We start from the raw sequence: 10,818 nt of genomic DNA, 5'->3' as shown, positions 1-10,818 counted from the left end.
TGACGTCATCCCCTGAAGATCCTTGACGTCCATAGTCAAGATCAAACGAATACTCTGAGTCTCGTCTGAAGACTTTGTACCCCACATGTCGATCGTCATCCCTCCTCCTCATTGTATCGTCTCGACTGTAGGCTGTCGAATGGATCCCTTGGACTCGCGTTTCCAAGGAGGTAGTACACTCTCGCGGTCAGGGCTCGGTCGTCGATCCCGATCCCTCCAATCTGAATTCGATGGTCTGCGAGGGGACAGAGGATATGGTGAATGTCTGACGGGAGATCTCGCGCTGCTGTACATCTGATGCTCCCTCTGCCCAACCTCGTCAGCGTGGCTGGTCTCATGTCGTGGAAGCGACGACTTATACGGTGACGCAGGGTGAGGTCTGGCATCGTACGGCCGAGCCACGCAATTCGGCTGGACAATCCTGACGGGACTTGCAAGCTGAGCAGGAGTTGAGAGCTGTGCCTCCGATTTGGCAATTTGTGCTTTGAGACCCGCAAGGGTAGTCAGAATCTCTTGATCCGCAACAGAAGGCCTCGTTTGGGCATTGGGTCTCTGTATATCGTCTCTATGTGGCACGCCATGATCAGATCTTCGACCACACAGTTGCTTCTGTGGTGATGAGCTTCTTCGATGAGCATCAGCACGCCGACCGCCATATCCTCGCTTTGTTGGCGAAGTCAAGGCATTTTGTTGATGCTGAGATACCAATCCATCGCCGATCCTGCTCAAAAGACTGTCGCGAGGTGCCTCGGGACGAGACTTTTGCCTGAATACGTTAGAACAAGGAGAAGAGAACGCAACCTCAGCTTACCTGCTTGGATCCTGATAGACAGTGGATCTGGCAGGGGAAACAACGATTCGGCTATGTGAGGATGGATAGTCGGCGAATTCCAATCTCTGCTCTAGAGACAACGTCCGGCCAGAAGAGTTGCGTGAAGAATGCTCTGATGTTTCACGAATACTGTATGTCGCAAAGTTTGAAAATCCATATTCATCATGTTTCTTCCCAATTGTCCTTCCTTGGCCAGTGTCAGAGTGCCATCAGTTTGGCCTAGCGTCGTTGGAGACACTGCTTGGTCAAAACTCCCATTTTCTGTCGAAATTTGCCGAGCGATTCGTTCATGCTGAGGAACGCCTCGCCTGTTCTGTAGCTTGGCCTTGAGTTGAACCTGTCGATCACCGACTTGGCCCGACAAATCACTGTCCACCGTGATCTCTCCGGGCTCGGACGGACTCCCCAGAACCTCTACGCGAAGATCCTGGGAATCCCTCAGAATGGATCCTGATTGCTCGATATGAGAGGATGCATCCAGGTCCGCCTCGACCTCGGCCGCTGCCTCCGATGAGTAGTCCGCTGGCACAGTGGTGGAGACGCTCTGTCGCTGGAGGAAGGTTGCTGCCATCACTGCAAGGGATTTTGGCTCGTATGAGTCTATCCCTTTCTCGAGCATGCTCCTGCTCGCCTCGAGTTGTAGTTTGAACTCCCTGAGCTTCTGCAGAGAGTTGAGTTCGGGCTGGAGAGTTTCATTGTATATTCGATTCCCAGTTACGAGTTGGGTTTCACCGACCGAGGGGATCGGAATTGCGACGATTGAGGGATCTTGGTTGGCCGTTTCGCCAGATGCGAAGCCATGAGCGTGGTCTTGATCTCCTTTGCGATCGCTTGGGATCTTCAGATGAGTGTTGAGATTCTGTGTCGCTTGACTGGGGTCTGGTTGCTGGCGGTCGTATGGCTTATTCCTCTGCTGCCGGCCATCATGCCCCAAGCTAAGCGATCGACAAACGCTCAGGTCTCCATGTTCATACTTAGCTGGAACAGAGTTACGTCGGTCGTGTCGGTCGTGACTATCGATGGATACTCCAGAGCTACTGCGTTGTTCCATACGGGCTCTATGGCTCCTTGGGTGAACAAATCGCGGGTTGTAATTTTTACCAAGATACGGCGCCATGATCGTTCGAGAATTGGGTGGTCTCGGCCAAGGCAGGGTCGAAGTGCAAGTGTCGTAGTACAAATGAATACCCTCTGGCTCATAGATGGTGTCTTGATCTGACTACAGTCACCAGACAGAGTACAGTCGCGAGACTTCCCTTGTCGTAGCTGAACGCGCGCTGCAAAGGACTATCGAAACAATGGAAGGGCCACGCGAGTCGGTACTTGTCTCCGAGGGAGGTCCTTTGTGTCGTGTGACGATCCTGAGGATACGATCAGAAAGGGGGAGGGCACTGCAGTTCTGTTCAAAAGCTATCAGTGATGCCCCATAGATGCTCTCAAGACGCAGCAGGTGTCAAGTTCATCAAGTTTCAATCGAATGTCTGAACATTTTGGATATCTTTTGCCAAGGAATGTGTCTCTGATAGACGGTCCGAGCGTTTCGGATGAGTTTATGCTTAAATATCATGACCGTAGATAATTACGTAATCTTTTCTGCCTGTTAAATGGGTTGCAGAACCTCGACTGCAGCCTTCTTCGTCTGCTTCACTCCCTCACTCTCTCATTCAGTCACACTTAGAATGCCTGTTGATCGCTGGGACAGGGGATCATTGTCTCCTGAGCTGCGTGGAAGATCTTTCAGTCCTCCGGCTGAACCCAGTGTGGCAAAGCCAAATGCTGGTCCTTCGACGAGGGTCAAGTATGATGCGGATGATATTCAGAGGATAAGGGTGAGTGGGACGTCATTCGAGGTGGATCTGCTCCTCAAACTGCTGGCAAATCTTTCGCGATATCTCTCACAGCGGAAATCGTTTGGTATGGTAGAGGTCTTGCTGACCATCATGTAGCTTGAAAAACTATTTGCAAATCCCACGAAAGAGATTGCACTCCCTACTGGACCGAAAGAACGGACTCTACGAGCACCTCGAGAGATGATGAAGAATGTCCAAGGATCTTCTTCCGGAGCTGGATCAGGTGAATTTCACGTATACAAGCAGAGTAGAAGGAGAGAGTATGAGCGATTAAAGATGATGGAGGATAAGAACAGACAGGTGGGTGTTTCTGGCACACTTGCAAGAATTGGAACCGCTGCTGATGTGAGCAACTTCTCCCACCATGTGACTGTCAACCATCTGGACACTGCTACACTACCATCGCTCCTTCTCGCTTTACATACTGTTAACGTCCTTCCTTTGCCTCCTTTCTGGATGTCCTTGCCTCATCGCAGATCGAGGAGCAAAAAGCGTTCCAAGCCCGTCAAGATGCCCGAGACGCAGCGACAGAAGCGAAGACAGCGAAGAATCGAGCCAAGCGACAGAAGCGCAAACAAGGACGTAAAGGAGATGATGGACTTACTGGATCTGCTGAAGGAGGAGGTGGAGGAGGTTCAAAACTGAGAAAGTTGGAGCATGGTTCAGGAGGCAAAGTCATGTTCAAGAGGCCGGGGCAAGACTCGGATAGCGACGAGGATGGTGACGAAAGCGGTGCTGCTGCGAATGAGGAGGAAGCTGGTCCGAGTATTGATGCTATGGCGAAGCCTGAGGACCCTGCGCCTGTCCCCGTTGTCGTGGAGGAGACGAAGATATTGATTCACGATGATGATTAGTGGTCTTTGGGACATCATATGGAAGTAGATCATTGTGTGCAGCCACAGGTATCTAAAGAGATGGTGTAGTATACTGGGAGCCGTTGCCCTATATATGCTTTTGGCTGAACTCAGAGACGGTGTGCCAATTGAAAGCCCAGGAGGACAACCGCCACGTGGTCTATTCTCAACTCGCCGGGTCGCGATTGCTGATTCCATCATCCTTGAATTGATCACTCGTTGCTTCTATCGCGTTCTGACACGAGTGATCAAACATGCCTCCTATCGTCTCTATTCCCGCCGGTCGATCGCTCAGACGGCATCAACATGACAAATGGGTCGATGCGTCTCCTGACAAGGGATTGATTGAGATGTATGTTGAAGACGACCTGATGCACTTTGGTGAGTTGAACTGGTAATCAACGTTCCCTTGTTAGTGCTAACGCGCGGTGCTGCGCAGCGTGGAAGAACAGACAGAATGGGCTGACTGAGAATGTGAGCTATTGGTCGTTCGATCGTCACGATGACTAACGCGACGCAGGACCTCATCATCTTTCCTGGCGAAGCGACCTTTGAAAAGGTCCCTCAAGTATGTTAGCAGTCACGAGCCTTCAGAACCAACCTGACTCTCTATAGGACCCTTCTGGACGAACATGCATCCTCAAGTTCTCCAGTTCAGACCAGAAATACTTTGTGAGCTTATTGTGTCCCGACGAGTCTGCGCTCATCCATCCCAGTTCTGGTTCCAACGAAGATCGACTGAGAGCGATGTTCGGGACGAAGTGGACATCAACGAGCTCCTCCAAGACCCTTCTTACCAGTGAGTGATTCTGCATCTCATCATCGTGCAGACCTGATGACGCTCCGTAGACCCGGCAGCGCACCTTTGCCTGACCGCCCGACAACTTCCGCTCCAGCTCAAGAAGAGCGAAGCCATCCTCCTACGCCAGGTGCACCGAGGTTGTCGAATCGGGAACCTGGGCCTCCTATCCCATCTTCTCAGCCTGTAGCTCAGGCGAGCGGGTCGTCAGCTCCGGCGTCTGCATCTGGAGCAACAGCTACGAACGAGGAGATGGCGAGGCTCTTAGTCGAATGGGCTCAGAATGGGGGTCTAGGGGAGGCTCAAGAAGGTGCAACGATCCTCATACTCTCTGAAAGCCTATGCTGATACCAAATCTACTCAGACGCTCGCTTGACAGACGTGTTGAGCCCCGCCAACATTTCGTCGCTCTTGTCTTCCAATCCCCGCCTGGCGACGACCCTTGCGCCTCTGTTGCCGTCTGGTCTCAATCTCCCCTCGGAACCGAAAGCATCAGATTTGACTCCCATCCTCACTGCCCCTCAGTTCACCGACGCTATCGCGAGTCTCGACAATGCCCTGCGCAGTGGCGGACTACCAGGAGGAATGATGCGTGATCTTGGTCTTCCCGAATCTGCTGGTCAAGGTGTCAGGCAGTTCCTGGATGCGCTCAGAGGACTGGAGCGGAAGGAGGGAGAGGATGATCGAATGCAGGAAGACTGACATGGCATGCGTGCTTCTTGCAGCAAAGGAAGGTACCTCTGAACGTCAATCATGCATTTACGCATCATGCTCTTTGCTCAACTCTCTCAATGGCTCATCTCCTTTTAACGCTCTCAAGCGAACGCCAAAAGTCGGCAACGACTTGCTGATCAAGATGGCGCTTTAGTCGGTCGATCTAGGAACAATGTGATCAGCCGAGTCTTGGAAAATCACAGAAGCAAGACGTCAGCTCACCCTCAGCTCCTGGACATTCCAATCTCTGACAGCAGGATTGGTTGGATCGTTGCTCCACTGGAAATACACGCCTTTGACTGTGGAACATATCAGACCTACCTCCTTGTCACAGGGCATGCCTCGCTACTCACCGTGCCTGAATAGAGTTTTTGGGTCCTGCCACTTGTACGGACGGAACTGCCAGGCTTGACCGGTAGTGAGAACGCAGATGACTCGGTCCCTGCATCGGTCAGCTGGGATTCTCTGATCGGAGAGAAAGAGCCGACCATGCGTCTTGTCCAAACTTCTGTAAAGCCTCCACGCCATCTACTACATAATACTTGCTCGTGATATCTCCTAGGATATGTCAGCAAGCCTTCCACCTGGAGGGAGATCAGACTGACCTGCTGGACCGCTCTTCTTCCTCATGATGGGGATCATGTCCTCTGATTTGACGTTGCCCTGCGACATCTCTCTCTGTCTGGCCACATCGGAGGGTTCAAAACTTGTGAATGTCAGCTAAGAACAAGATTTGCAGATCCCATTTCACACTGACATTCCCTGCTCCAAGAATCTGCGGACATTCCACATCGTTATCAGTGCCGTAGGCGACGACGAGATCATGATGATAGGGTTGGATTGCTTGGCTTTGCGTGGTCCGCGTGATGGATCTATGCGATTGTCAATGATGGAGGTCTTCTCGATTGAACGCACCTGTTGACGCTTGACTCTGCGGCGCTACGCCACGACCACTTGGAGCTTCCATGGATTTTCTCAACGCTCGTATCTTCTCTGCCATGACGCCTTTGACGAACGACTCAAAGCTCTGTAACATTTGGTGAGCTCCGATCTACCCTGTATGGATGGCAAGAGTTGCTCACGTGGACCTTGCCCCCTTGCGATGCTCTCAAGACGCTATTTCTATCTCGAAGCTCGACGACTTCTGATCGCAACTGAACGAATCAGCTTTCGAAACGGTGATAAAGCTTGCATACACACCTTCTTGCAGAACTCAAGGTCGGCCCTATTGACCTCGTACTTCCGCTTGGCCGGCTGAGAGACCTTTGAGGGACCCGCTTCGGATTCGAGAGAAGCAGGCAGAGCATCGGCACCAGATGGTAGAGTCATTGAACTGCCTGGTCCTGGATATCCGAATCAGCTGAGACGGGCGGGAAATTATGGATTAGACTGACCCGCATCGTTACTAAGCGGCACAACTCTTCCTTGCTCGTCATTGCCCCCGTTCAGATAGTCCAACACGAATCTCCTATCCGTTACACTGACATAACCAACACCCTCTGCCTGACCTTTGATCAAGTAATCTCTGACAGCACTAGCTCGCTCAGACCACGCCAGATAGATCTGTGCAGCGGTATAGAAGCCATCCTTCGTATCTGATTTAGCGTATCGCGTAGCGTAATCCTTGACGAGATTGATGGGCTCCGAAGTTGATTGCGCAAAGGAAATGTAGGCTGCTAACCTGAGACTTGGGGCAGGCTCGGAAGCTGCTGTGAGGAGTGTGGGAGGTAGAGAAGAAGCGAGAGCTGATCTGAATAGCTGCAGGGCATCGTGAGATTCTGCTGACATGTTCAGCTGGCTGAGGAATCTGTTAAGCAGGATGAGAGGCTATTCGAGAAGTCAATATATATGGTCCAGGATGTCAAGCTCAGAACATCACGTGATCAGACTGATTTATGCATTGGCGCGCTTCGCGTGGCAGTGCCTCATATTGCATGGGACACAAGAACGACAAGGCATGTTACAAAGATGATATGCATGCAAGCAAGGTCTAATGGATCAACGGAGCTCCTCATGGCCTGACAGGTTGTTTCTGTTAAGAAAGACTGGGCCGTCAAGCTGGCTTCAATATGTCCCAGTTTTTCAGGTGCGTGACATGGGCAATATCGTTGAAGATGTCTTTCAACTTGTACGTGTCTGTCTTGCCCCAGGGATTGTGGAGAGTGACACTACGAGCAATGTCACGCACATCAGGTCGTGGGGGCTTGGGGTATACTTAACTGGACTCACGTCTCGTCATCATCATCCATTTGAGCTGACAGGACAGCGTAGGCGTGGTTTCCGACCAATTTACCGGGATCGTCCACTGTACCGAGCGTGACAGGGGTGTAACTGGCTTTCTTGAAGATATCGTCTGTTCACTGATGTCAGTACGCACAGGCTACCCCGATCTTGAACACTCGCAATATTCATCCTGAGTCCCACCACTAATGTCGATCGTGATTCGGTTCGTTAGCATTGCCAGTGCTTCGAGGGTGTAACCTCCTTGGAGGAAATCGTCTCCAAACATTTTCTGAGCGGCGTTCTGGAAGCCTGGTACCCACCTTGATTTGATGTCAGCTCGACACAGGACGTCAGTCATCGAGTATCACTAAGACTGACCATGTGGGAATCATATCTGTCGATTCATATGTGGCTTTACCGTCAGTCTCTTCACCCATGATATCGTCTGCGTAATTCATTCTTGTCCATACATGGTCGGAAGTCTGATCTATCATCATTTGATTCGCTCCGGTAGATGACCGCTCAATCGCTTCAGGCTCCCTGTACTTGAAGATGTTGAATTCTGCCGTATCGACTGTACTGCCATCGTCCGCATCCTCTGGGTCGACTTTTCTGACAGCGGACTGCAGCCAATGAGGAGCGCGATCCGCCAGGACACAAAGTGCTAGAATAGGAGGTTATCCCAAATGATAAGAGGGCTACTTTGATCTAAAGGCCGACTCACTAGCTGCCAAGAAACAATCTGGTACGGATGCTGAATCAACCAGGTAGATATCAACGCCCACTGTATTGAGGAGGGAATACCCAATCCACTCACTTTGCTTGATATCCTTGCAGGTGGGCCCGTCAATCGGCCACAGAGCTCGGTGGAATCGCCCCATGATGGTGGCATGGACGGCGTCAGGTCCTCCAGTCTGGGGTATTGGCACAGCTGAGACACCGCTTGCAACTTTCCTAATCAGTCATTCTGTTGCGAACGCGCTCCGTGAGATATAAACTCACTCGAAAGGCAAAGTGAGATCTGGAAAATTAATTCAACATACATCATGATGATTGTCGGTACCTTGAACGAGGGGATCGGCTGGAGTATGAAATTGCACGATATGTTACTGAAAGCACAGGAAACAGCCTCCAAGCTCTCTTTTAGACCTGCGTGAGTGCCAAGACCACTACAGATATGCCCCTATTGCCGAACAATTCTACCTTTGAACCCGTGCTTGCGGTCCCACCAGGCTAAGTCTCATTCCTTTATCAAGATCTGGGCCTCGTAAGGGTTTGACTGACTTGGTAGCTGAAGCGCATCGGTCCCCGTGTCTGATGGCACCGCTCCTTTGTGTCCATCAGTGCCATGCATGTGAGCAAACACCATCACCGTTCACACCATAGGTAGATGAGGCAGATTGCCACCGCCACACATGAGAGGCGCGGGGCACCACGTTTCAGAATGTCAAAGACGCGTCCGAACATTGAATTTCGGTTTTGGCAGCTGTATGAATTCATCCAATAATGTCAGCAAAGGCAGGTGTACCGTAGGGCGGCGGTCATGACGCCCTGTTGACTGGAAGTCTTGGATCATGGCCATATTCTGTTTGCCAGTCTCTGTGTTTCTGTCGTTCGCTAGAGTGTCAACCCGTGTAAAGCGCTCATCATGGACATCACTTTCGAGAGGTGAGTCAAGGTTCTCAAGGGAATTCCGTGAAGCCCATTGACTCGTGCCGTCTTAAGCTTCGCCAAACTCATCTATCGTCTGAGCCATCCTCCCCAAGCTCGCTCCCGTGAAAACCGCACGTTCACTCCGGCGGACATCTTCACTTCATGGCTGAATCATTTGGACCGACCGTTACCCCCTGGTTCGGGCAAGCATGTCCTTCGAATCTTGTTTCCGCATGAAGGCTGCAGGAGACGATACGGAATGAAAGAGATGAAGCTTGCATGTGAGCTGGAGAGGATACTACGCATCAAAGGACTGTCAAGATGGGACTCTGCTGGTAGTCCAGGCGGTGGAAGTGGCTGTTTGGGCTTGGAGGTGCAGCGGGTCTGCAAAGAGAGGGTGAGACGAAGCCGCGAATAAAGACAGCACGACTGATCACCATCATCCCCAGACAACCTCTAGAGTCTCCAGTCTGACACTAGCCGAAATCGACCTCAGACTGGATCAACTGGCGTCATATTCACCTTTCTCTCAGCTCGAAGTCCCTCCATGTGATCCGCCCTCTCAGACCGACATCTTATCTCATCTGTTTCGAGATTCCAATCTCTCCTCATACGCATCGGGACTTCTTATACAGATCATCTTACAGGACATCCGACCGTTCCTTGACCCCTTGCCGAAGCTGGCCCTCCGGAACGCGACATCTCTCTTGAGAATGAAGTCCACTCATGGTCCACCTCAGCTGGATCTGCTGTCCGCCATGAGAGCGTGGGACCCTCGTATGGCAGACATGTTCGTTGATGGTAAAGGTGATCTGGACTGGTGTGCGGATATGGCAGAAGCGATGCGGAGTTGGGACGGAGCCATCTTTAGATTCAGAAGCACAAGCCATATTCAGAGCACAATTAGGTCTTCTCAACGCACTTGCTCTTCTCGGGTTCGCCCACGCTCGTCTGAAGCCTCAGTGGGCCAGACGGTTGGAGAGAACCAATCTGATGAACCCTGATTTCGTGAGTGTCCCACGTAGCTCTCGTGCTGATTCGCCCAGATCGCCGACTCCTTACACCATTTCTACCTCTTACATTCTAGCTTGGAGGCAGGCAGACCTCTTCCCGTCAACACATCGATCCTTGAACGTCTAGTGTACCATTCACAGTCTTCCGATGGAACCCGCACCAACGCTTGGAAAGGTGATTCAGAGCCGAACTTTGAGCAAAGGGAAGAAGATCAGGCATTGGCGGCTTTGGGCCAAAAATTGACATGGAATCTATGTCATGTAAGTTTGAGCCCCCATTTATCTTGCCAAGGCTCAAAGCTGAATATCCTCGCAGGATGAGCAAATGTCCATTTTCGCAGCGACAACGGTGGCGATGACCTATGTCGCGAGTGGTTTGGAAGAGCTGACGAGGGAGATTGCAGATTTAGTAGGCGAGACGAGTCTGGCAGGGCTCGACAGGGCGAGAGAGAGGAGAGCGTGAGATGTTTAGTGATCTCTGAAACGCAATCATCTTGTACAGGATCTTTTATTATTAATGCAATGTTTGAGATAGCCTTTGGTACATCGTGACTTCGATTTCGCACATTATCGCCACCGCCACACCGTCCCGTCTCGGGGGGGCCAATTTTCTTTGGCTGGAAACATGCCGTACCCTGTCCATCAGCGGCGTCAATTAGTCTTGTCCGGGGTATCATATCATGCATATGGCCTGAGATCTGGAGGGTCCTCGTGAGGCTGGGTCGGTCGTTGTGACTCACAACCTGATGTCATTTTACTATTTATACATTCTTCAGAGAGGAACGAGTATTTTGAAGAAAATGGGCCGGCGCCGGAAGATCTCAATGACAAACGCCAAATGATTCCACCTCTGGAATCTCGGGCTCAAATTCTCTCACAT

The 10,818-nt window shown here is 51.4% G+C and overlaps 6 protein-coding genes across 6 annotated transcripts; 3 read left to right on the top strand and 3 right to left on the bottom strand.

The window, feature by feature from the left end:
* Positions 1-4: 4 nt before the first annotated feature.
* BD324DRAFT_640471 (hypothetical protein) lies at positions 5-2,333 on the bottom strand (the record flags this gene model as incomplete). The annotated part of the gene is made up of 4 exons (XM_022017350.1): positions 1,069-2,333; positions 812-1,015; positions 155-766; positions 5-125 (listed from the first exon to the last, which is right to left on the bottom strand). Coding segments are annotated over exons 1-4 (1,818 nt in total), but the record flags the coding sequence as incomplete, so codon positions are not given.
* A 137-nt stretch (positions 2,334-2,470) lies between these two features.
* On the top strand, positions 2,471-3,657 carry BD324DRAFT_595969 (hypothetical protein). Its single transcript, XM_022013852.1, has 3 exons — positions 2,471-2,661; positions 2,779-2,982; positions 3,159-3,657. The coding sequence occupies exons 1-3, from the start codon at positions 2,512-2,514 to the stop codon at positions 3,534-3,536; spliced, it is 732 nt and encodes a 243-aa protein (XP_021867604.1). The 5' UTR covers positions 2,471-2,511; the 3' UTR covers positions 3,537-3,657.
* Positions 3,658-3,749: 92 nt separating this feature from the next.
* BD324DRAFT_595966 (proteasome complex subunit Rpn13 ubiquitin receptor-domain-containing protein) lies at positions 3,750-5,072 on the top strand. The gene is made up of 7 exons (XM_022013851.1): positions 3,750-3,917; positions 3,976-4,010; positions 4,057-4,104; positions 4,152-4,208; positions 4,253-4,335; positions 4,386-4,645; positions 4,700-5,072. The coding sequence occupies exons 1-7, from the start codon at positions 3,791-3,793 to the stop codon at positions 5,035-5,037; spliced, it is 948 nt and encodes a 315-aa protein (XP_021867603.1). The 5' UTR covers positions 3,750-3,790; the 3' UTR covers positions 5,038-5,072.
* BD324DRAFT_640461 (RNA pol II accessory factor, Cdc73 family-domain-containing protein) lies at positions 5,073-6,869 on the bottom strand. Its single transcript, XM_022017349.1, has 10 exons — positions 6,444-6,869; positions 6,250-6,392; positions 6,132-6,203; positions 5,965-6,076; positions 5,807-5,921; positions 5,655-5,755; positions 5,538-5,607; positions 5,403-5,491; positions 5,272-5,348; positions 5,073-5,212 (listed from the first exon to the last, which is right to left on the bottom strand). The coding sequence occupies exons 1-10, from the start codon at positions 6,835-6,837 to the stop codon at positions 5,132-5,134; spliced, it is 1,254 nt and encodes a 417-aa protein (XP_021867602.1). The 5' UTR covers positions 6,838-6,869; the 3' UTR covers positions 5,073-5,131.
* Positions 6,870-7,102: 233 nt separating this feature from the next.
* BD324DRAFT_654307 (hypothetical protein) lies at positions 7,103-8,153 on the bottom strand (the record flags this gene model as incomplete). Its single annotated transcript, XM_022018787.1, has 6 exons — positions 7,103-7,217; positions 7,279-7,402; positions 7,474-7,592; positions 7,651-7,936; positions 7,997-8,026; positions 8,090-8,153. The coding sequence occupies 6 exons, from the start codon at positions 8,151-8,153 to the stop codon at positions 7,103-7,105; spliced, it is 738 nt and encodes a 245-aa protein (XP_021867601.1).
* Positions 8,154-8,920: 767 nt separating this feature from the next.
* On the top strand, positions 8,921-10,401 carry BD324DRAFT_654306 (hypothetical protein; the record flags this gene model as incomplete). Its single annotated transcript, XM_022018786.1, has 6 exons — positions 8,921-8,940; positions 8,998-9,322; positions 9,375-9,747; positions 9,797-9,933; positions 9,972-10,199; positions 10,255-10,401. 6 exons carry the CDS (start codon positions 8,921-8,923, stop codon positions 10,399-10,401), a joined length of 1,230 nt encoding a protein of 409 aa, XP_021867600.1.
* Between the last annotated feature and the right edge of the window lie 417 nt (positions 10,402-10,818).

The sequence above is a fragment of the Kockovaella imperatae genome (assembly GCF_002102565.1).
Source record: "Kockovaella imperatae strain NRRL Y-17943 chromosome Unknown BD324scaffold_34, whole genome shotgun sequence".
Lineage (NCBI taxonomy): Eukaryota > Fungi > Basidiomycota > Tremellomycetes > Tremellales > Cuniculitremaceae > Kockovaella > Kockovaella imperatae.
The sequence above is the reverse complement of the archived record's forward strand: the minus strand, read 5'-3'. Positions and strand labels throughout refer to the sequence as shown.

Bases quoted from the DNA above. Each gene is read 5' to 3' on its own strand.
- BD324DRAFT_595966 (XM_022013851.1), top strand. From the start codon at position 3,791: ATGCCTCCTATCGTCTCTATTCCCGCCGGTCGATCGCTCAGACGGCAT. The intron at 4,209-4,252 runs GTGAGCTTATTG...CATCCATCCCAG, and splicing joins GTTCAGACCAGAAATACTTT to TTCTGGTTCCAACGAAGATC. The intron at 4,336-4,385 runs GTGAGTGATTCT...GACGCTCCGTAG, and splicing joins CTCCAAGACCCTTCTTACCA to ACCCGGCAGCGCACCTTTGC.
- BD324DRAFT_595969 (XM_022013852.1), top strand. From the start codon at position 2,512: ATGCCTGTTGATCGCTGGGACAGGGGATCATTGTCTCCTGAGCTGCGT. The intron at 2,662-2,778 runs GTGAGTGGGACG...ACCATCATGTAG, and splicing joins ATGATATTCAGAGGATAAGG to CTTGAAAAACTATTTGCAAA. The intron at 2,983-3,158 runs GTGGGTGTTTCT...GCCTCATCGCAG, and splicing joins TGGAGGATAAGAACAGACAG to ATCGAGGAGCAAAAAGCGTT.
- BD324DRAFT_640461 (XM_022017349.1), bottom strand. From the start codon at position 6,837: ATGTCAGCAGAATCTCACGATGCCCTGCAGCTATTCAGATCAGCTCTC. The intron at 5,756-5,806 runs GTCAGTGTGAAA...GACATTCACAAG, and splicing joins AGATTCTTGGAGCAGGGAAT to TTTTGAACCCTCCGATGTGG. The intron at 5,608-5,654 runs GTCAGTCTGATC...GACATATCCTAG, and splicing joins GAAGAAGAGCGGTCCAGCAG to GAGATATCACGAGCAAGTAT.